We start from the raw sequence: 23,115 nt of genomic DNA on the forward strand, positions 1-23,115 counted from the left end.
GCTTGGTGAAGGGGCAGGAGGCAGCGAGATGGCTAAGTCGGTGCAGCATATGATGGCTGATGCCGAATGTGCCCCTTCTAATGACAACTGGTCTCGTCGAGGATTGTATTAGATAGGCCTACTTATCAGTCCATCTAGACAGCCTAAATTCAGGGTGGAAATATGGATATACACATTTGTGTTTCTTATCTGCTGCACTTAATCAGTATCAGCTTATTCTAACCTTATTCAAGTAAATTTTTCTGATGTCAGGTATTCATTGCTATATATTAAATTAAATTATATTACATAAAATACAGCAATTGAACTTAATTCTGACAAAAAATGCTATCTACACAATAGTACATCAGGGATTTGACACTTGTATTAGCGCTATTTTTTATGAGAATATATTCTTATATTAGGTTTTTGTTGATTCAGTAAAAATGGAGTGCCTGAAATTACTACCAAACTGCAGTAAGGCAATAAATATCGCATATTTTTCACTTCTCTGCCACCTTATAAAACATTGGTTGCACGTTTAATAAACAAACAATATCCTCTTCTTTCTAGTTAAATGAGGCAGCATTAAGCCCCTGTGTCAGTGCACTCTTATAATACGAAACATAACCCATCCAAGTGTTATGACTCATATTACAGTCATTTTATAATCATTAACAACTGTGGTGAAAAAACCCCAAAACAAGTCACGCCTGCGTCTCTCAGAAGTACGAGCTGTCAAGGAGCCTTTGAAGGCAGCCCTAACTTTCCTCAGTGTGTACTTCAGCACGGTGAAGTTTATTGTTAGCTGAGATTTAGATTATCTGTTAATGAGGCTCGCTGTGAGCTCAGGAGCCAGGTTGTTTTTTATTGAGGATGTGAGTGAGTGAACAGTGAGTCAAGATGATGAAGAAACTGCACAGCTGGTGACGTCGGCGCGGTGATTTCCTTTATTTCGCAGGTCAAACAGTTAACTTGGTTGTTTTGGAGGAACTCTTGACATGTAGCTGCTCACACTGCGGGATGAGCACGTCGTATTCAACGGACTCTACGCAACGTGAAACCGCCTGAAAGTTATTTATTGTCGTTTTTAAAGTTTTTTTGTGTGTGTGTGTGTGGAAAAATGTTGGAAAAGTTGTCACGCTACTTCGCCCCGGAGGGTGAACTTTTCCACGGAAAGACTCGCTGGACCTCGGCGGCGGTTGCTGTCGTCCTCCTGGGGCTGTTTGCTTCATCTTGCTGGGCAGAGGAAGCATCCTGTCACGGAGCCTACGACCTCTACTTTGTTTTAGACAAGTAAGTGAGGAGAAAAAAAAGTTCGTCAGCTTTTGTTTCAGACCACTGTCCCCTCTTATTGAAGCTAAACATTGAAATGATGTCATTGCAACACTCTTTAGCTTTATCTTATAAACTGTTGCTGGTGTGGCGGGGAAGGGGTTGAGCGTGGTCGCAGGTGTGACACCCCTTTCTGTGACCTGGCTCAGACAGTGCCACTGCACACGTTTCTGTATCACCACAAAGTGCATTTTGGTAGCTGTCACCAAAAATGGTGCCACCATAGTTTTATGTCGGGTAACACATCCGGACAAAAGTATGTGGACACTCCTCACGACATATGGCAACACTGTGGACAGGGCAGGAGTGTCCACATACTTTTAATACAGGGGACTACAGTTCTGCAGTGTTATTCAAGACAATGATGCCGGTTGTTTAGGGCAAGCTCTTTCCCATGTCAACATTAGGACACAAAGCCAGAGGTCGACCAATATGGCTTTTTCAGTTACGATACCGATACCATTTGAGATAACAATTACTGTACCAATATGGCTTTTTCAGTTGCGATGCCGATTATTAGTCAGAAAACAGATATTTGGGACTGATATTCACTTGCGAACCCATTTCACTCTTTCGAACAACCAGTGATGGAATGAACAAATAGTACACTTTACTCAAGTATTGTTTTTAAGTACAATTCTCATGTACTTGATGCAAGTATTTTCATTTTCTGCTACTCGATGCTGCCTCTCCACTACATTTATTTGATAACTTTAGTTACTTTGCAGATTCAGATTATTCACTGTTGATAGGCTCTTAATTGTGCCGTCTAACCAATCAGATATTGTTGTGGGCAGGACATTAAGTAGCACATTTTTAAATTAGTAAATTTGACAGATAATTGGAAAACACTGAATATCGGCCCTGATAATTGGCCAGGGCCGATAATCCATCTACCCCTAAAAGCCAGTCCCATTAAGAAATGCTTTTCCCAGTTTGGTGTGGAAATCAAGTTGACTCCAGCCCCATCTGATACCGTTGCGATGAACTGGAAAGCCAACTGTGAGCCAGACCTTATCACCCAACATCAGAGTTGGGCTGAGGCTAAATTGGTGCACATTCCTGCAGCCAAAAGATCCAAAATCTTGTGGAAAACTTGAAAAACCCATGGTTTTGAAAGCACGTTCAACAATCACATATGTTTGGACTATGTAGTTTTAGGGGAGACATTTTAATCAGAAGAGAAAGATCTTCATTGACTGATTTTTTTTTTTTTAGATAAACACTCTTTCTTTTCATGACTGAATAAACTGAGCAAACAGACTTACTTTAAAGGACAACACAATTTCATACTGTTTTACTTTGTTTATATTTGGTGGACCCAATTCTGATTTTTAATGTCTTCTCCAAAACTACATAGTGCCCCTTTAAGTGTAGCTGTGCTAGTAGGGTGTAATGGCCATAATGTATCAGTCTGTGTATGATGCTTTAACACCTCACCTGTCAATATTTGGTCCACAGTGTGTTTTTGCTTTCTGTAGTTGACCCTTTTGTGTCACATATTTCAGTGTAACATCTCCTGCACATGTTGAATGGGGTTAAAACTCCTGTTTCTCATCAGCTATCACAGAGGCACTCATCATGAGCAAGGCAGCTGATACAGTGGCTACAGCTTGCTTCAGTGGAGCTGCTGAGTGCCCATCAACATACTGTGGTTGTACTGAGTAGCTTCCAGCGGTGAATGTTTCACAGGAAAGACCAGACCACCGAGTTTGCATGTTCAGCCCATTTACTACAAGATACTGTACACTTTGCTACTGACTGGTTCAAAGGTTTGACCTATTAACGTCTTAGCACTAAAGTACAAGCAATTTGCAATATAAAGAGGACAGATGCAACACAGTAAGGGATGCGGATGTACAAAGAAAAACTACAACAAAGTAAAAAACAATGGATTTCTTGAAACAAGAAAAATAAAACAACAAAAAATAAAAACACCAAAAGCCAACTTATTTCCATATTGTTCCCTCCACAGTCTTGTCAGTTCCTGAATAACAAGGCAACCACTGGTTTCATTTCATTAAATTTTAGTATGCAAATCAACTACGTAAGAGTGATGTTATTGTTGTGTTGTTATTAAGTACAGATTTTTCAAATCAGTCTGTAGCTACACCAACTTTGGCTAAATAAAAACAGGCATGATATTTATGATAATGCATTAGTAAAGTCAGTTAATGTCTCCGAAGATTCTGGCAATTAGTTTAAAACAGTGCCTGGCGGGAAAGTAGGGAAAAAACCTGTTTAAAAGTTTGATAACATTACATCATGTTCTTGAAAAATAATCAGCAGTATTGTCCAACAAAAGAAATTAAAACAAACTTGCACAGTCCCTCAAAGTTGAACCAAAGTGTGCACGTTCGTGCCTTACTCTGAATTTTTAACCTTGGTGAAACTAGTCAGGATGAACCTGGGTGGATCTGGTTCTGGCCTTTGACTTCTCTGACCTAATAGATAACTGAGGCATGTCTCTGATTGGCTGGAGTCATGTGATACTCCGTGGTAACATTGAAGGACGATAAACCTCAGGGAGCCACACAAGGCTAACCATGACCACACTAACCCAGTAGATTCATCCAGGTTAACCAAGCCTTAACCATACAAGCTTCTCACATGTCATGAGGTCTGTACATCTCTTGTTCCCTTACTGTACATGAGAAATGCTGACAATGTGAGTGGGTTACCATGAAAAAGGAAGAATGGAGGTTTGTCATCTCTTCCTCCCTCACAATGACAAATACATTTCGTACTTCTTCAGAATACATTTATAAATAAGTTCAACCATATTTTTTTGGAGGTTGCATCATTTCAACTTTTAGGGAGATGAAAATAACCATTATCTGTCCTCGAGTATCAGCTAGCAGGAATTGGACCACTGTCATGTCCCCTTGACATATGACCATTTGAGTCATTTATTGTCACAAAAACACAGCCCATAAACATCTTCGGGAAGGCCTTGAATGTTGTGTGTTAATGATGCAAACTAGCAAGAATGTACCACTTCCTGTGTCTTTTCTGCACTCACAGTGTTGCCTCAGACATCAAACACACACAAACTGCACAGCCAGATTCAGTCAGTTCAGCAAACTTTGCAGTGTTGCTGTAGCGTCATGCAAAAAGGCCTCCAATATGTAATGGAGAGTTTACAGGTCTGATAGCAACTGTTTTTAATCCTGTCCTCCCCCGGCCTGGAAACGGGCCATTACTCAGGGCTGTTGAGTTGAAACATTGCTCCCCTGACCCGTTTTTTAAACCATCCCACCCTCATCTAAATTACAGGATGATGACTGAGATTATTGGCACAAGTTTGACCAAGTGCACCAACCGTAGTTTGTTCTGCATTTTTGTATACATTTGCAAGTTGGGGGTTTCTTTGGCTTACATATGCACGGTTATGTTTGTGAAACAAAAGCTTAATCTGCAGCGATTGCTGGGTGTCAAATAGTTGCATGTCTCTTCTATGGAAGTTTAACTTGCCCCTGCTGATAAAGTACTCCACCATTTCCTTTGATAAGTCCTGATGTCGTCAGCAGTTTTCCGCTGCAAGAGTTGTTGTATGTTTTTGTACAAAGTCACGTCCATTATGGTGTTCTAACACCTAGAGATGGTGTTTCAGTCAGAGGACAGTACATGAAAACTTTTCTGTTTGGTTTCCTGAACACTCAGGTGACTCTTTCCAAGGAAACGTCCCTTAGTGTCACTAAGCTTTATAGTCAGGGAAATTTCACTGAGAGCCAAGCTCCCTTTCTCAGGAACGCCCTGGTCACACTCACACAGTGACACACATTCACACCTGGAAGCTGCCCAGTACAACCCCAGTCTGATGTGCTGGCCACTGAGCTGCAGTTGCAATCTAAGGGCTTTGCTCAGTGGTGGAAACAAGGAAGGTGCTTGCACTTTTCATACCCAGACCAATCCGATCGCAATTAAATCTTGATATATGTAATCTAATATCATGATTTCAGTCTTAATTGTTCATTACATCAGAGTTTATTTACCTTTTCCAGAAAAAGTAATTATTTTCTCCATTCCCCCCGATCACAAGACAGTGAGTAAAATATCAGCTATGATTGTTCAGTATAGATGATAAACCAATAGTTATGTGTGTGGTGTACCTGTGGTACATCAGTGTACAAAGACGAGGGTAAAGATACAGGAAAAACTTTGGTAAAACTTGGTAACGTAGACTTAAAGTCCTTTGTAAAAGGAAACATTTAAAGTATATTGTGAAATTATGCTCAGCAAATCACAGAATCTTTGTATCACTATCACTACATAACTTAGACTGGTTTATTGCCCCTCTCTAGATCCTGGTGTATTTTTAACCAACAGGTAAAGATCTAGGTATTCAGCATGAGCAATGATAGTGACCTTTGCACAACAGAGTGAGATCCTAGTTGGATGGAAATTTATAGAAATACAGATTGAAATTTGAAAAACCAGAAAAGCCAGAACAGCTGAAATGCCTCAGCTGATCACTAGCACCATCAACATGATACAGATGTGTTCTGGAGCCGTTAAATTTAACTGCCGCACCAACACTTAAACCACAGTTAACCACTGCTAATCGCCCACTGACACTTAAATATTGTCAGAGTGCAGTGTAACTTTCCTTCACCCTCACAGTCACGCCTTCCCTCCGCTGTGTGACCTTGTCTTTGGGCAGCGGGGAGGAGAGAGAGGTGGCATGAAAAATGAGCCTCCTAATGGTCAAACTCTACTGTTTTATGTTCTCCGCACATACATTGAATTGTAATTATTGGTTTAATTACCTCTTTGTCGTTATATCAAGGGCACATTTTACTCACTGTGTTCATTGTGGTCAGATTGACTTATCGAGGGGTGAGAAGGGCCAAGGGCTACAGGTTGACACCCACCTAACATTGGTTTGTCCTTGGTCGCAGCAAAATTTATGCATCGTTTGTGACAATTACTGGGTCTTAATTAGTTTTAATGAGACAAGACAGTGGTGGAGGAAGTCCTCAGTGCTTTTACTCAAATAAAAATGGCAACACCTCAAAGGGAAACCTGCTTTTACCAGTTTCATACGCTGAGAAAAGGAAGGAAAGAAGGATGATAGAAGAAAACAGAAGGACAGAGGAAAGAACAAAAACTACATTAAAGGAAAGTTGCACAGATATGAATGAGTAAAGGAACGAAAGACTTAAGAGTGAAACCAAGTCTCACAAATCTAGCACCTATGGATTTACTAATGAAGTCCTGCATTGAATTTAGTACATTAAATGTGGATATATTTAAATTTGATGTAATTGTGTTTGTGTTATCCTGCCATGGCTCCTATTGCACACCTTTTTCTTGTCTTCTAAAGGAACGTGGTGGTGTTCATAGCCACTGGTACTGTTAACAAACAAGCCCTCTGAGAGAATGCATGTGTTACAGATGGGGCTGGAACTAGCTATTATTTTCATTATCGATTAATCTGCCAATTGATTAATGGTTTAGTCTTAAAATTTCAGAAATTAGAGAGCCCAGAGCCCTAAGCAATGTCTTCAAATTGCTTCTTTTGTCCAACCAACAGTCCAAAACCCAAAGACACTTCATTTACTGTCATAAATAACAAGGAAAAGCAGATCCTTACGTTTAAGAAGCTTGAACCAGCCTCATATTTGACATTTTTTCTTGTAGATGACAGAAATTATTAATTGATTGATATTAAAATAATACGAAACTAATTTTCTTTTGATCGACTAATTGTTGCAGCTCTGGTTACAAATGCACTTGAATTGACATGCATTCCTTATAACTGTACTATAAATACTGTACTTACTTACCTCCCCCTCTTTGTAACGACCTCCTGTTCATTAAGTTTATTTACTTTAATGATTTTGCTACCTTTTAATGTTGGAAAATAAATTCTAACTCTCCCAGCCAACTAGATTTGTAGAAAGGCAGCACTCCTGTGAACATTCGAGGGTTGTAACAGCTGAAGCGGCTGCTATGGAACACAGACTTATCGGCACAATTATCCAGCATGTGGCTGGTGTTAATGTCCAACTGTGGTTGTGGTACAAAGCACAAATACTGTACAGTATTTTACTCCCCAGCACACAATCTGCTGCCGCTGACGAACTGCAAACTGACTGTTGTTTTCTCGTTTCAGGTCTGGAAGTGTCTCTGCTGACTGGTTCGAGATTTACTCGTTCGTGAAGAACCTTACAGACAGATTTGTGAGGTCAGTACAAAGTTGCCAGGGTCAAAATCAAACATTTTCTTTTCAAACCTGAAAAGTTTCAGGATTTCATAATGCTTTAAGATAAGTAATATTTAGACGTGCTGATATTGCACAGAGCAAGGGCAAGTAATGATACGACAGCAACACGTAGAAATGTGAAAATACATAATAAAGCAATAAAAGTGTTAAATATTAGAATAATGATTCCTTCGAGAAGAGATATTTACCATTTTTAAAAAATGGTATCTACATTGACAGAATTGGTTGGGGAAATAGTAGTCTTTTTGACAAAACACCTTTTATTTAACATTTTTATAACATTTTCATGGCTGTTTTATCAAAAAAAATGTCTGCAATTAAGAGTCTACAACGTTAGCTGTAGCCCATTGCACAGATTTAAAGCACTTCCCACCTGCTTTACAAACTATCAAAATTGCAAAATCAGTGACATCCTTTTTGCACATAATTCATTAAAAAGACGAAAAGCAGAGAAACCGGCTTGAAACGTTCAGCTTGCATAACGTTTGAGTCAAACGGCGCCTGCCAGCACAGTACAGACGGTAGCGACCCAGCCAGAATGAAGTGGTTGGTTGAAGAAAATAGCAAAGGCACCAGGTGGGAGTGGGTGGCAGAGAGGAGCAGTCTTCTGGGCTGTGAGAATGGCCATTTGCACCGGGGGGGTCCGGCTCCACACTTATCCCCTGCTTCCACCACAGAATGGCTGACAGGCAGACAATGTACAGTAAAGCAAAAGAACACTGGAAGGCGACGAGGACAATCTGCTAAACAATGCTCGCTCACCAAGAGCTCTTCTGTTCCGCCATGTGGAGCAAACTGGACTACTTCATCAGCCCCCCCTCCACACATCCCTCGAAAGAAAAGAATCCCACCACCACCCTCTGATATGTCCTTGGCATCCCTGCTGCTTTATCTGTAGACTTTCTTAGAAACAGAAAATATCTCAACACTGCTTAAGAGCTAACATACTCAGTCATAAGCTCCACTGAAAGCCTAAAGTTCGACGTTAAGTCACCACCCACGATTTGTCATCCGTGTCTTGAGCGTGGTTAGTTTTTAGTCCACATATGACTCTGAAAGTTGCAGACAGGATGTGGATGTATACGGCTGCTACCGCTCCCTGCCAAATCTGGCCGTGTGGCTTTAAAGATTGTGCTATGTTTGCGGGGGAGGATCGCGACTGGGCCATGTGTCACGTGGGTGAGAAATATCAGCACCTCTCCTTATGCTCTGAAGGCTTCGGATCTCTGAAGGAAACACTTGGGCGCTTAATTATCTGAAGTTTGACTCGCTCTGTGGGATGGCATTCGTGTGCTTTGTGTTTGTAACAGAGGTGGGAAGTAACTGAGTGCGTTCACTTGAGTCCTGTACTTCAGTACCTTAAGACTTTATTTGGTACTTTGAGACTATTTTTCTCCCTCTATATTTCAGAAGAGGTTATTGTACTATTTTCTCACTTAGATTTATCTGATGGCCAGAGTTACTGGTCACCTATAGCTTTAAGATTTTAAAAAGAGATGCTAAGGTCCTACTTTGTTTCTCCATATACAAATTCTGATACCACCTCTTTTTATTTTTCAATATAAAAATGTATAAACCTCACTGTGTAGAAATGATTGGTATTAGTCTTTTGTGTGTAAGCTAACGCAAAGCAGTTATCAACAGTGCATCACTTGTTCCGTGTAGTGACGCATTTGCTTTATAGGCTTGCAAATGCAAATGATAGTTATATTCTTGCAGTGAGTTTATCACATTGCGCTGTTACCTTTTTATAAACAACAAAGAAACTAACATGTATTTAATGTGTATTGATCACATCGGTCCGTGACAAAGTCTGCTTTATAAGGTCAGCATTGGCACCAACCCCTTTTTTTATATTCGGTGTGAAAAAAAAGATAAAATATGGCTGATGTGTCAGGAATAAAAAAAAGCCTTGTTCCATCTTCATGATACAGAGACTTTTAAAGCTATCCAGAGAACATTCAGTTGATCTGTAGAGGAGCGTTTACTACTTCTGTTCATCATGCATTCATGAAAATCCTCAGAATTAAGTCAAGATGAATTTATTCATACAGCCAAAAATTGCAATTCACAAAATTGCAGATCACAAAATTTCCCTCAAAGGGTTTAACAATCCTTAGGAAATCCTGATGAGGAGCAACAGAGGAAGAATCCCTCAGCAGGACAGATATTAGATATCATGCGAACAGACCAAGACTGAAATGATAGGAGTACAATTATGATAAGGAGAAACAGGATGACAGTATTAGATAGCAAAGATATATGAAGAAAAATAGTAAAGAAAAACATTTTAATTCCAACTACTGCTGGGTTACAAATGTTATTACTTTTCGAGTTTTGATCGAGATGTGTCGGTAGCACAAAGCTTTTAAAACTATCATGTACTGAAAGCTGGCCTGAGTGCTTGTTCTGCTTCTTAATCCTGTTCCTTACTCTTTGATTAGTTATCTCCTTATTTCAATCATAATTTTGCTCATTACAGTCTTAATCTAGAATAGGCAGAGTTGTCATACAACTGCATTGTGTTAAGCAAGAAATTAAGACATGCCTTTTGAGAAGATTGGCTTGTTTTGTTAAATCAAAAAATACATTTAGTTACTTTTCCTTTGCTCTTTAAAGAAATTTAAAATCACTTAATTTTACCTGTATTAGAGTATTTTTCCTATGTGTTGCTGCAGCTTTTACTTGCATAAAGAATTTGTAATTGAGTTTGCATAATCAACTCAAGGAAGGGAAGTTTTCAGGCACATTTTTACGGTGGGAGTTGTACATTTTCATCATCTCTGTGCTGATTTCTCAGAAATTTCGGCTGGTTATCAACTCAGAAATCAGCAGTGTTTACAAAAAAATGTGTTGATATTCATGAGAAGGCAAGTGTGCAGTAACATGACAGAGGGACACTGAATGTAAACAGTACAGGTTGTACAGAGAAGCCTCAGTCTGATGCCACACTCTGTGGTCAGAGACACATCACAGTGTCCAGCTTTAGTTCTCACCCTTTTAAAGTCACAGGTACAAAGTAAATATTAGTGTAACCAACAGGATGTGTGTGTGTTTGTGTGTGACTCATTGCCACAACATGTTTCCTGTCTGTGAATTGATTAATCACTTCCTTCAGCCCCACAGAAGCTGCTTTAGGTTGCACACTAATATTAGTTGACATTAAAGAGCCCCTTCTGTTTGGTTAACCCTTAATGCTTCTTTCTCCTTAAGTGACATGGACTTATGTTAAAGCTTTATATAAAACTGTCAGACATACTCAGTCATATAGGAGCATTTTACATCTCACGCTCTGTGGTTGGTTAACAAAGTGGACAGAAGTAATGATTTTATGCATTAAGGAAGAGCTGAATAAATATTACAACATTATAGTATACAGTTTTGCCATAGCTCTGTGCTCATTTATTTTAAGAATGAAAAATGCAATATTTCTGAAACCTAATGTCATTTTTGTTTTTCTCATCAGCCCCAGTATGAGAGTGTCATTCATCGTTTTCTCGGCCAGAGCGACAGTCCTCCTGCCCCTGACTGGAGACAGGTACTGAACTCTGAGATCAACTCTCTGTAATAAATAAATGACAATGTTGTGTTGTGTCTGTTTCTACTCCTGCTCAGTTTTTACATTTTGTTTTTATATCACCGACAACAATAACTTCCTGACTAGTTTGGTTATAATAACAGCCCCTGAAATGATTTTCAAGAAAATGTTCACAATATACTGTATAATGATGAAAGTATCTTTGCTTTTCCTTTTAGATGTATTGGTGTTGTTGTGTCTCTCAATTTCCAGGATACACATTAACTCAGTATCAAAAGAAAAGCAGCAAACATTGTGTCTTAAGTAATTTTAAGGTCAAGGTATAATGTATATGCCGCACCAATTTAAAAAGGATACAACACTGGGTACATTAAACTGATATTTTACTCATCAGTATTCTGCATTTTTGTGGTTTATTTAACAGGGACAGTTCACATTAATAAATATTGCTGTTAATGTACCGGAATTCGCCAAAATGCCTTTTTTCATCTGTAGTAGTTGGACAGATGTTAGTCACCCTAAAAACAGAATATATAAATTGCAATGAATTATAATTCCACTTAAATTTGGTCTTGCATATAAGTATGTGCTTTATTTCGATTACATACGATAAATTAAATCAGTTATGTGCTTATGTGCACCATCATCAAACCTTAACCTAAATCTCTAATGTGTGTTTTGAAGCTGTTACAATAATAGCATACATTATTATTGTTCAATAGGTATCCATATGTATATTATACTGTATATATTACCTTGTTGTGGTTGCATACTTGAAGCATTTTGTTGATTTGGGTCTTTCTGGCCTCTTCTTGCAGGCCACTGTGGATGAAATGTTTGCATGGTGACATTAGAATGAGGTCAGAGGTTAAATCCCCACTAGGCCTCTAAATGCCAAAAACAGACTCTCTGGGACATTCTGGATAAACAGCTTCGTCTTTATTACAAGAACAACTTGATAACATCTCTTTTTTTGGAACCTGTAGTTATTTGTACGACCATAACCACAAATTTCCACCACATTATCTATGAGGTGTTAACATGCTGTTTTTATAGTGGTAGTACAATAAGCTTCTCCCATTGTGTGAAAAATAAGTATTTGGAATTCTGATGTGATTTCAGTACAGAAGAGCACATGTGGAGAAAAAAAGTCAAACCTTTATTTTGTGTGTGTTTTAAGATACGAGATAGAAGAGGGTCTGAAGCGCCTGCATGACGTGAAACCAGCAGGTGAAACATACATGCATGAGGGAATAAAACAGGTCAGTTTACCCTCTCAATTATAGCTTATTACAACTCAAACATTCACATTATGTTAAATTAATATCTGCTGAAATGTTTGTTCTTCATTTTGAATCTGCAGGCCTCAGCTCAGATACAGGCACAAACGACCAAGTCGTCGAGCATCATCCTGGCTCTGACGGACGGGAAGCTTGAAGTTTATGTTCATGAGCTCACAGTGAAAGAGGTGAGATTCTTATTGTCAAACAGGTGTACAAGTTGTCTTGTTTCTGTGTTAAAATGTTGTGTTCTGGTGTCAAAAGAGAATTCATGCAGATTCCCACAAAGCTGATGTTGTACTTGACAGTTTGACAAACTTTAAACACAAATGTTTTCTTTTTATTACAATTAATTATTTACTTTTAGTTATTTAATTGGTTAATATATTAATTCATTTATTTTCCTTAAATATGATTGATGAATGTAAGTGTTTCTGTTCGACCTCGACCTGTTGCACATCATCTACACACTTGTTTGATTTGCAGGCTGATGAGGCGAGAAAATATGGCGCTCGTGTTTACTGTGTGGGTATCAAGGACTTCGATGAGCAGCAGGTAAGAGAGCTTTAGTCTTAATCTGCAGCAGGCAAACACCAGTGAAGTCTGTCACTAAATGTGTGCTGAAAGACAAAAAGAGACATTGTGTTGGAAGTGTGTCAAGACAGGTAAACACATGTAATGCTAGTGCCATTACCTGTGTGGAAAACCCTTGTCTTAGAGTGATATTCCACTTTAAAATAAACAAATAATCCCCTGTCGACTTAAAAGGTGTGCAACAAAGTTTGTAGTTTGTAAGAGAAAACAGATGCCTTGGTCAGATTGAATTCACGTCAGTTGTACTGGATTTAAATGTCAAATTCTAATGGAGGGAAAAAATAAATAAAAAAACTCCTGCAACATAATCCACTTCTCAGATGTTCATCTGCATGCTCAATATGCTCCAAATAGTCATTGTTTTTCCAAAATAAGATGAAATATGCTGCTTCCAGTGAAGTTCTGGGGCTTCCAGGACAGCAATATTTGTATGTTTGAATATTTTCTTCAGGATAAAGTCTTAGTTTAAGCTTTGTTTTTGGTTTGCTGTCATTTTTTAAAAATATGTTTTTGGCCTTTTCAGCTTTATTGAAAGAGTTCTTTAACAATTTGGCTACTGGGGTGCTCTATGATTCGCTGATGCTAATCTTTTATACTGTGGGAAAAATATGGAAAACATTTTTTTTCCACAGTATAGATTACATTTATTCAAACTTGAAGATCATTGAGGGCAGACCCTCAAAGAGTCTAGTCCCTCAAAGAGTCTAAAATGACATATAACAGGTTCAAAATACAAAAGATAAGACAATTAATTAGAAAAAGTATATAAGCACAGTGCATGAAGGATACAAGTTCCACAGACAATTAAATTAAAACAGGTACAAACAGAAGCTGAGTGTTTTCAGCCAGTTCATTCATTTTTAGGGTGCTTTATTAAGAGTTGGGGCATAGAAACTAAAAGCAGATCTTCCAAGTTCGGTACAAACGCGATGAACCTGAAATGAAAGCCAGTCATTAGAGTGAGTTTGATAAGGTGCAAAGGACCAATAGCATAGCAGTTATAAATGATAGGAACCTCCCAATAAAGACCTTTTTTTATATGAACCAATACCAATGCCTCAAATGTCACATCTTAGAGAGAGAGAGAAGACCAGTAAATAAAAAATAAAATGAATAGAAACAAAATTAACTAAAACATGAGATTTATCACGAGATAAAAACAAATGACAGCTATTTATTGTTACAACACATCCAAGCTAACTACATTGCACAAACACATGCCACATAAACCGAAACATAATGCAACAATGGAACATCATTCACAAAATATGAGTGTTGTCTATCAAATACTAGTTCTACTTTCACATTAGTTTAAATTATGAGAAATTACTTCTGATATTGTCTGATTTGTTCCGTTTGTGGAAGCTCTTTAAATGACTGTGTTTTAAAAGGATTTGGACCTTTTAATGTTCTTATTATGAAGCTAAATGAGTGAGCATTGACGTATAAAGTGCAAGCATATCTTCAACAGACAATTCTTCACACATTTCTTGATAAAAATCACAATATTGCAGTGTCTCTAGCACACACACATACACAAAGAGTGTAGTTTCTGTGTTGGGTATTATTCACACTTGGACAGGCCAGTAGGGCCACGTAACCAAGAATCTGTTTAACACTGATGTGTAGGGGAGTGTGACTATTTAAGCTTACTGTGTAGATTTTCATTGCATGCTGTTTTAAGTAGAAACTGTGGATTGAAGTCACCATTTATGCTTGCTGTCACACTGTTGAGAAATTAGTAAATTTAATCAACCACAGAAGAATTTGATCACTACTTAATTTATTATTTGTCTCCACATCTAATAATCTTCATTTCAGAGTTTGTCCTCATTTAAAAAAAAAAACAATGTCAGACGTCTGAGCTGCACCAAAGTCACAATCTTTCCTTCTTGTGTCAGTGGTGTCTGTAGTTTTTCTGTCTCTCCTCCAACATGGTGGCCTGTCCCTTGTAACCATTGGTTACCACCCTGTGATGAGCTCTCATTAAGTCAAAAACAAAAGGCAATATTGAGTCCCAGTTTGTGCTGCAATGATTTTTTTTTTATGGTTGAGCAAAGTGTTTGCCACAGTCATGCCATCTGCTATGTCTCCTCCTGCCCATGATATGAAAGGAAAGACAGTGCTCAGTCATAAAGAGGAAAACAGAAAAAGAAGAAAGCAGCATTAAATCAGCAGTACTTCTTGTTTACTCAACTCCTTCATGAAACCAACAGCTTGCTGTGATTGCGGACACCAAGGACCAAGTGTTTCCTGTCAAAGATGGCTTCCACGCACTCAAAGGCATTGTCAATTCTGTAAGTTTGCCGACTTTTTGTTTGTGTGTGAGTGAGTCTGTTGTTGGACTTTCAGTCAGCTCAGGTTTGTGCTTCATGTATGAGCTGAATAAGTGGAATTTAAACTAATTTTCACTTCTAAAACCAGACACAGGTAGTCATTTTAAGGTATTTTCCCTTACTTTTGGAGGTGGTAACATAGTGCAGATTGTTGGTATATTTGGCCATCAGGTGGATAAAATTGTTTCCTCCCTTGGCTTCATTGAAATTTGTCACAAATTAAAGCAAAACCTCAGTGAACTTCCTGCAACGCTGCATGGAAAATGTCTGTGGAAAGAAGTGCTCGTTGTGTCCTCAGTTTTTAGATGGGGAAGGAAATGTCTCAGCCACTCTGCAGCAATTTAGACACTGTAACGGGAGCAGCTTGACAGTTAGTCACTGTCCATATGACATCCTCTTCACAATGTTTTTATTGTGTTGAGTGACAAAACTCTCCGTGCAGCAGCAGCGCTTCAGTACAATTAATGCTTTTATTTTTTTTATTGTCAATGCGAATTTTGCATTGAAAGCCAGCGTTATGCATCAACACCATTGTGTCATTGTAATGCTGTAATCAGTGAATAGCTGTTAGAGCATAAGAGTCCCTTAAACAGTGTTTATACAAAGTTTCCCATGCAGCCTCTTCGTCCTCTGCCAGCCAATTAGTGATACTTTCCATTTGCTGCAGCTTTTAGCCTAAACGCTGTCAGCCAAGGCGGGGGTTTGTATGGCAACATTTTTACATGAATGTGAGCCCGGAGCCCTGCGGAGCTCACTGACCTGTGCCGGACTTACATCTGTGTCGAAGCCGACAAGGCCAGCAGTGTTTAGGGAGAGGGCAGAACTAGACGGAGCTATGAGACGTGCAGCTGGAAGGACGCAGAAGCCAAAGGGTGTGTCCTGTTTCTGTTGTGTGACGCAAAGTACAACAACTATGATTGATTATGTTGCTTTAAACATGGCTGTCGAGTAAAGGAGGGACTGAGTCTCTCGCTCTCAGTCTTTTGGTTCACATAATGTAGAAGCTGAAAACTGCAGACAATGTGCAGAATATTTCGGATGCCAAATGTGCGCTTTTATATCTCTTCTCTTTATTTGTCTTAAGAATTTTAAACAAATTATCACTATAATTAAAACATTAGTTTAAGTGTATGTACGACAAATAATTTTTTTTAAATGAGTCCAGGTGATGCATCTTTCATGTATTTAGCAGCAAAATAATAACACGCGATAAAAAATGTAACCACCATTCATTTGAAACAGGTGTAATTGTCGTCATTATAAAGTACAAGTAACTGTGTCTAGAACCCTGAAAAATTAAAAAAGGAAAAAATGACACACTAGTTCTGACCTAGAATAGTCTTCTCTAATGAGTATGTGAACCCAGCTTGTAGTAATTAACATTATGTTTATAAAGCCCCTGAAAAAGTGGATTTGATTATTGATAATTAGAAGGGAATATGCTTCTAATGTTTTTGGGCTGAACAGAGAAAATCTTTTCTCTAGAGAAGAGCATTTACATTCTCCTGCACGAGGTCATCCTTCCCCATTAAAGCCATGTATATATTTTTATACAGCAACACTTTTTAAAATGTTTGAAAGCCTGCACAAGAATGTCCAGCACAACAAAAAAGCTCATCCCCTCAGTCCTCGGAGGCGCAGAGCACAGTGCTGCTTCCAGCATCCAAATGAAACGCGGAGCATTCTTCTCTGATTAGTAATACTGGATTCCTGACTAGTTGGCCTCCTCACTCCTCTGTTGGATTGTGAGGATTTGAGATCATCTGTGCAGCCTTTTGCTGCAGGATCCACGCTGCCTCTGTGACCAGCATGACAAAACTCACTGAAAGAGCCCGGCAAAGTTGTGCTTCTGCTCCCTGTTAGGCCATTATTCCTTCTTTTTTTTTTTTTTTTTTTTTTTAACTAAACTGGACTTTGTTGTCTGAGCTGTGGGCCATTTGGGAAAACCCCAAATTGCAATGTAGCCACATCATTATTGTTAACTCCCTTTTAGCTGCTGAACACATTCAGCTGAGTTAAGCTAAACCTGTACAGTTTTGCTGACCGTTATCTTTTAATGCACTATTGTTAAATACTGACTGACAGAAATGCCCTCATGAACCTTTTCACCTAAATATTTCCACAAAATGAGTAAAACCAGCCTCATCCATTTAGAAACCCCACCACTTACAACACTGGCTGAGATATTCGGATGACTTTGGATATTTGGACGGCTGCCTCCTTTTCCCCCTGCAGCCTGTAAATAATGTTTGTCACAAGATCCCAGAGAAATGAATAGCTGCTGTTTGAGTTCAGGCCTCTAATCTCAGCATTCAAAGCTTTTATTTGAAAGTCTAGTTTGTAAATCTTCCAACCCTGACAAATTACTTAATTTACACACATTTCTTTAAAAGTACTATACTCTGCGATACTGAAGAGTCAATGCTACTTTTCCAAATGGTATTTTGGAGCGGAAGTGTCTACATTTCCACACTTAATGGGAAAAACAATGTCATTCCTCGGGTCCCTCCATCATTTTAAGCAATCAGTTTTGTTTTATTTTCTTTTTCCCCCCTTTTATCTCAAGCACTGCCAAGGAAGTAATTAGACGGGGAAAATAGTGGCACAGAGGAACAGCAGCAGATCCTTTTCCTCCCAGCTGTCATCTACAACCCTCTCCCCTTTTAACGATTCCATATCAGACCATCATATTTAATAAGGCCGCTGTAAACACTTCCCTCTTCCACTCCTCAGATTGAAGTTTCAGCCAACATCAAATGAAAGGTTCAAGTGTCCTATATTGCAGTTAATATGCTTCTTTTTACCGACTGTGTACTGGGATTTGCATAGTTTGTCCTTTGTTGATTTATTGAATCATAGCGGATAGTGCAGCTCTATGACAGTGGGCTCACACAGGCCTCTTTATATGATAATGCAGGATCCCGGAGGTTTTTAATAGAACTGGGAAATGTAATAGTCTTGCATAATTTTCCCATAAAGGCTGACACAGCTGCCGTTTCTCCCTCCTGTTCTCCTCGCCACTGATACTCGGCGCTCTTCTTTAGCCGCCAGGGCCCGATCAGGAGTGAGACATTTCTCAGGTGTTGCACTCTAATCTGTTTTCTAAACTTGACAGAGCCGATAACGGCCCACACTTGATGTATTTATTCTTGGCCCTCAAGCGATAATGTACCCATTTCATTTTTTTTCCTCATCCCCCAGATATTAAAGCGATCGTGCACAGAGATCCTGAGTGTGGACCCCTCCAGCGTCTGTGTGAACGGTGAGTGGATCCTCTTGCTGCAGCTCTGCACAGAAAGGTTCAAGCCCTCTTTTTACTGCTTTCTTACTGAAACTTATGACATCTCTCCAAGGGGATGATGGGAAAGATGTCTCGGTTTCAAGCAGTGGTAAAGTAGCAAGTCTCCTTGGAGATAAGGAGTAGATCATTGTGGGTCGGAGAAAATCATCTAACAGAACTCAGGCCGTGACTCCTCCCTACAGGACCTCAGAAAATTGACATTATTTCAGACTTTGGTCAGTTGGTTCCCAACAATTGAGGCCTGTTCTTCTTTATAATGAACTCTTCATGACTGCTTGTGGCATACTGTAAACATGAGTTGTAAGCATTCAGTGAATTAATTCCTTCTCAGGCTGTTTTTATTTGTAGGCGTTTTAGAAACATAAAAGTATTCAGATGAGTAAAAAACAAAAGTGCAACAAAAATCATCATTTTGTGTAACAGAAATACATTTTTTGTCTTATCCCTATAATAATCTTGTTACCTCAATGTGTCCACCTTCATGAAGGGGATGCGACCCCTAGGTTGGGAACCACTGGTGTCGGTAACATGCCCAATTATATCATACAACAATACAACAGCACCTGTGAAAAGAGAGTCATGTATCTGTGTTATATATACACAGTACACACTTTTGTTCTTGTTCATTTTCATTAAACTTAGTGATAGTGATAGTTTTCCAGAACAGTAGGTGGTTAATGCTGAGAGTCCAATTGGAAGGAGTCTTTTCAGGGCCTTTGTATGCAGAAGCCCCTAAATCCAGATAAACACAAGAAGAGACTGTCTAACTATATGTATGTTCCTCCTCCCAGTCTTATCTCCTGTTTGTTTACATTCCACAGAGTCCTTCAACATCGTCCTCCGAGGCAATGGCTTCGCCCTCGGCCGCAGCAATGAAGGCGTTGTCTGCAGCTTCATAGTGGACCAGCAAACCTTCAGTAAGTGGTGGAGAAGTAACTATAGTACAAACCTTGCATTGAGTTGGTCATATTCATAGCAAAGTTTTGTAACCACAGGCCTAGACAAAGATAAGGCTCCCGTGGCTCAAACTGCAGCTTTAAAATGTTCACTCAGCACAGCTCGGAGATTGTCTAATCACTATGGACAACAAAACATGCATCCTGTATCACAAATTAAAATGATCAAATGGGATTTTGTGAGCATTGTTTTGACAATAAATAAATCATAAGGCTAGGCCAGTGGTAGCATGGGGGGACAGCAAAGGCAATAAGGCAAATAATTAAAATAGCCACATGAATTGTGGAGATATCTAAATTTAGTCCAAACCTCAAGAGTCACTGTGGCTGTAATGTGTTTTTTGAAGAATCATTTACATTTTATACAGTATCAATAATGGATGAGAAAACTGCCCATTTTGAGCTGATTGCAAACTTTATGTTGAAATTTTCTCAAGACCTTGTGTCTCTTAATTTAGTAAAAGACCCACGTTGCTATATTAGGGCCTACAGTTCATCCACAGCCGTGATCACTCTAGAGTCTACAGGAAAAGAGAAAAGACTCATCGCTTCTAAATTCAGCCTAAAAGTCTAAAAGTGTCTGAATCTTATAAATAGAGAATACAGGGGAAGTTTACATGCGCACAGCAGCAAGCACCGAGTCCTTTGTCTATAAAGGCATCATCATGTACCCTACCTCTGTCCAGGGTTTTGGGAAACACTGATCAATATTTTTCACTATTTTCTGACATTTTATAGACCAAATTTGTAACAACAGATTAATCAACAATGACAATTATTGTTTGTTGCTGCCATAGTCCAAGTAATGACCAATTTCAGCAAGTGCATTTACACACTATTGAGACCTGTTGCTTGCTTTTTTCTCGGGCATTTACTCTAATCATGTACACAATGTCAGTGTCTGTTGTGAGATTACTGGGGAGACTCATAACTTTTTTATAAAATATGAGCGGCCTATATAGAGCCTTATGTCATTCAATATATAGTATAGATTGACATAGTTTAGTCCAAATGTAATGAAATTCTGTAACTGTATAGATGATATTTCTGATTTGCTTGACAAAAATTTCTCAAGGCAAGTTCGACAACTCACTTTTTCTACAGCTTTCAACCACGTATCATGGTCATAAGCTGAACTTTTTTGCTCATACCTGATGATAATTATCAATCTTAAATAGTGGCACAAGCATTAGCTTCCAGTTAGTTGCACCCACTGTGGTCAGTGTAGCAAATCTAACCTTTGTCCACTGAGTGTGTGGTCCTCTAAATACATCTGTACAGGGCTGTCACGAGTAATAGAAAACCTACCGCATATCATGAAACAATGACTCTGCTATAATGTGGTCACTCAAAACGTTCTCTGTGAATCGGTATATCGCAGCCCTTGATCGTTCAATCTGATTAAAGTTTTTTCTGGAGCAGTGGTTCCCGAAGTGGGTGTCATGACACTGTGAGGTGCCTTGAGGCTCCGCCAAGTGTGCCGCAAGATTTAACTTATCCTTGTTCATTTATCGTGCATTTTTAATGTCACCATATAACAAACATCTGCAACATTTACATTAACTATGTTATGTTTTCAAGCATATTAAGCAGTAAATAATACAATAGAATACAACATGTGTAAAAATCACTGTATTAAAAGCTGTTTGTCGTAGTAGAGCTCAGCAGTCAGAGAAATGGTGCCGGTCAGAGCAAGTGATGGAAAGATTGGAAATCGCAAACAGAGTGCAAAGAAATGCAGATACATTGAAGGCCTCAACACCATCTGACAGGACTAAACAGACTCAACACTATTCAACTAATGGCTTGTAAAACACAAATACCCATTGTCTGATTGACTGTGGTGTTTCTGATACCTTGTATAACAAGATAAGAAACAACCTGTCTTTGGAGTCAGACCTATAATATGATATAATGTAATATTGTATGATATAATATAATATAATATAATATAATAATACAATATATGAGACATAAACCTGCTGACATGCAGTAAAAACCTCCATCCTCTGCATGTTTTGTAAATGTTGATTTATATTGTGATATGTGTTCTATTGTATTTTATGTCCTTGTTATGGACACACAATATGTCACATCTCCTGCACAAATCTTAGAACTCAACACATCTTCTTATCCAACTTGCTGCGACATGAATTGATGGTGGGTGTTCAAAGGAAGGACATGGCAAAACAAACCCCTGTCCCGCCGTATCTGTTATCTCATAGCCGCTCCCTATCTATACGATCTAAATTCACCAAAAGAAAGGAGGGTATGTAGGTCACTGTGCTCCTTATTTTGAGCTTGCAGTCTGTTCTGTTGAGAAATCCTTTTTCAGGAAGCAAACGGGATTTGGCAACGAAAGCCAATCTTTTCAAGCTCTCATTTGGCCGTGGGATCTGTGGGATCGACGACTGCCAATGACAACACTTCCCTCCTTGACAAGTTATTTTTGATTTTCAACATTTCAACTCGACTAAAACACTTGAGCATATTTTTTTTTCTTTTTAAAAAAGAACTTCATCCGAATCAGGAAGTGGCCATTAGCAGATGTCTTCCTGTTAGTCCTTTCTCAGTTTAGGCTGTCTCACATTCGCCCACTTGGGGCTATTTATTCCCTTATTGGCTTCTGCATGTGTTCAGCCCAGACCTTTTTAACAGTGGGGCACCTTATAATTATGGACAGGCATCATGGCAACTATGGAACACACACACCACATATGTGGAACAGATGCTACAGTCTTCTCCTTCACCAAACCAGTTGGAGCCCCGAGCAGACAAGCAGAAAGGAAATATCAATAATCTGAACGACCTCCATGGCTGAAGATGGTTCAGGCCTCTGTCGACCTGTGCTGATCTCCCACACACGCGCACATGCACGCACGCACACACATACACATACACACACCACACACACGCGCGCGCACACACAAATACACACATTATATGTAGTGTCTTTGTTTCCCTTTGAAAACAAAGTATCAATAAAATAGTCTTGAAATATCAAATCACACATTTAAGCTACTTTATTTTTGAATATCACTGATATTTAGTTTGAAAATAAATTCTTAGGATCACTAGAAGAGGGTCAAAGAGCTCTAGGACAGTTCAAACAAGCATCGTTCGCTCATTTTGCTCTAAAAGTTCCCCCCAAATTTGGCAAAACTGAGCTGATGACGATCTTTGAATGTTGCTTATAATAACTGAGGCTTTAACTCATATCAAAGGAGGTTTAGGGTTTAAATATGAAACAGTAAATCACATTTATTAGATGTTGGGTTTGCAAATCTGTCTTGCCCAGATGTCAGAGTTAAACTTTTTTTCTCAAAGTGTTAATTTAATTTCGTTTAGTAAACAAATGTTTATTCCTGATATAATTTACATTTGGCGCTTTCCTGATGCTGTGCTTACTGAGAACAAATTCTGTCTGAATATATGTATGTTGTTATCACCAGACTGTCTGATGGAGAGCAATGTTACCCAAAACATCACTACTTTGATGCATTAAGTAGATATTAGAGCCCTGCACTGTACGAGCAGTTTATCTGTCATGTTTTGCTCACTTTCAAC

At 38.9% G+C, this 23,115-nt stretch overlaps 1 protein-coding gene across 1 annotated transcript in view; it reads left to right on the forward strand.

Annotated features, from left to right (window-relative positions):
• The first annotated feature begins 748 nt into the window (after positions 1-748).
• Positions 749-23,115, forward strand: part of antxr2a (ANTXR cell adhesion molecule 2a) — an 81,349-nt gene continuing 58,982 nt past the window's right edge. Inside the window, exons 1-9 of the mRNA XM_084360183.1 lie at positions 749-1,275; positions 7,433-7,504; positions 11,010-11,081; positions 12,262-12,343; positions 12,445-12,549; positions 12,848-12,916; positions 15,172-15,252; positions 18,493-18,553; positions 19,414-19,509. Coding sequence (XP_084216309.1) covers positions 1,103-1,275; positions 7,433-7,504; positions 11,010-11,081; positions 12,262-12,343; positions 12,445-12,549; positions 12,848-12,916; positions 15,172-15,252; positions 18,493-18,553; positions 19,414-19,509 — 811 coding nt within the window. The 5' untranslated portion in view covers positions 749-1,102. The remainder of the gene's footprint in view (positions 1,276-7,432; positions 7,505-11,009; positions 11,082-12,261; positions 12,344-12,444; positions 12,550-12,847; positions 12,917-15,171; positions 15,253-18,492; positions 18,554-19,413; positions 19,510-23,115) is intronic.

The sequence above is a fragment of the Pagrus pagrus genome (genome assembly GCF_965226575.1).
Source record: "Pagrus pagrus genome assembly, chromosome: 8".
Classification (NCBI taxonomy): Eukaryota; Metazoa; Chordata; class Actinopteri; order Spariformes; family Sparidae; genus Pagrus; species Pagrus pagrus.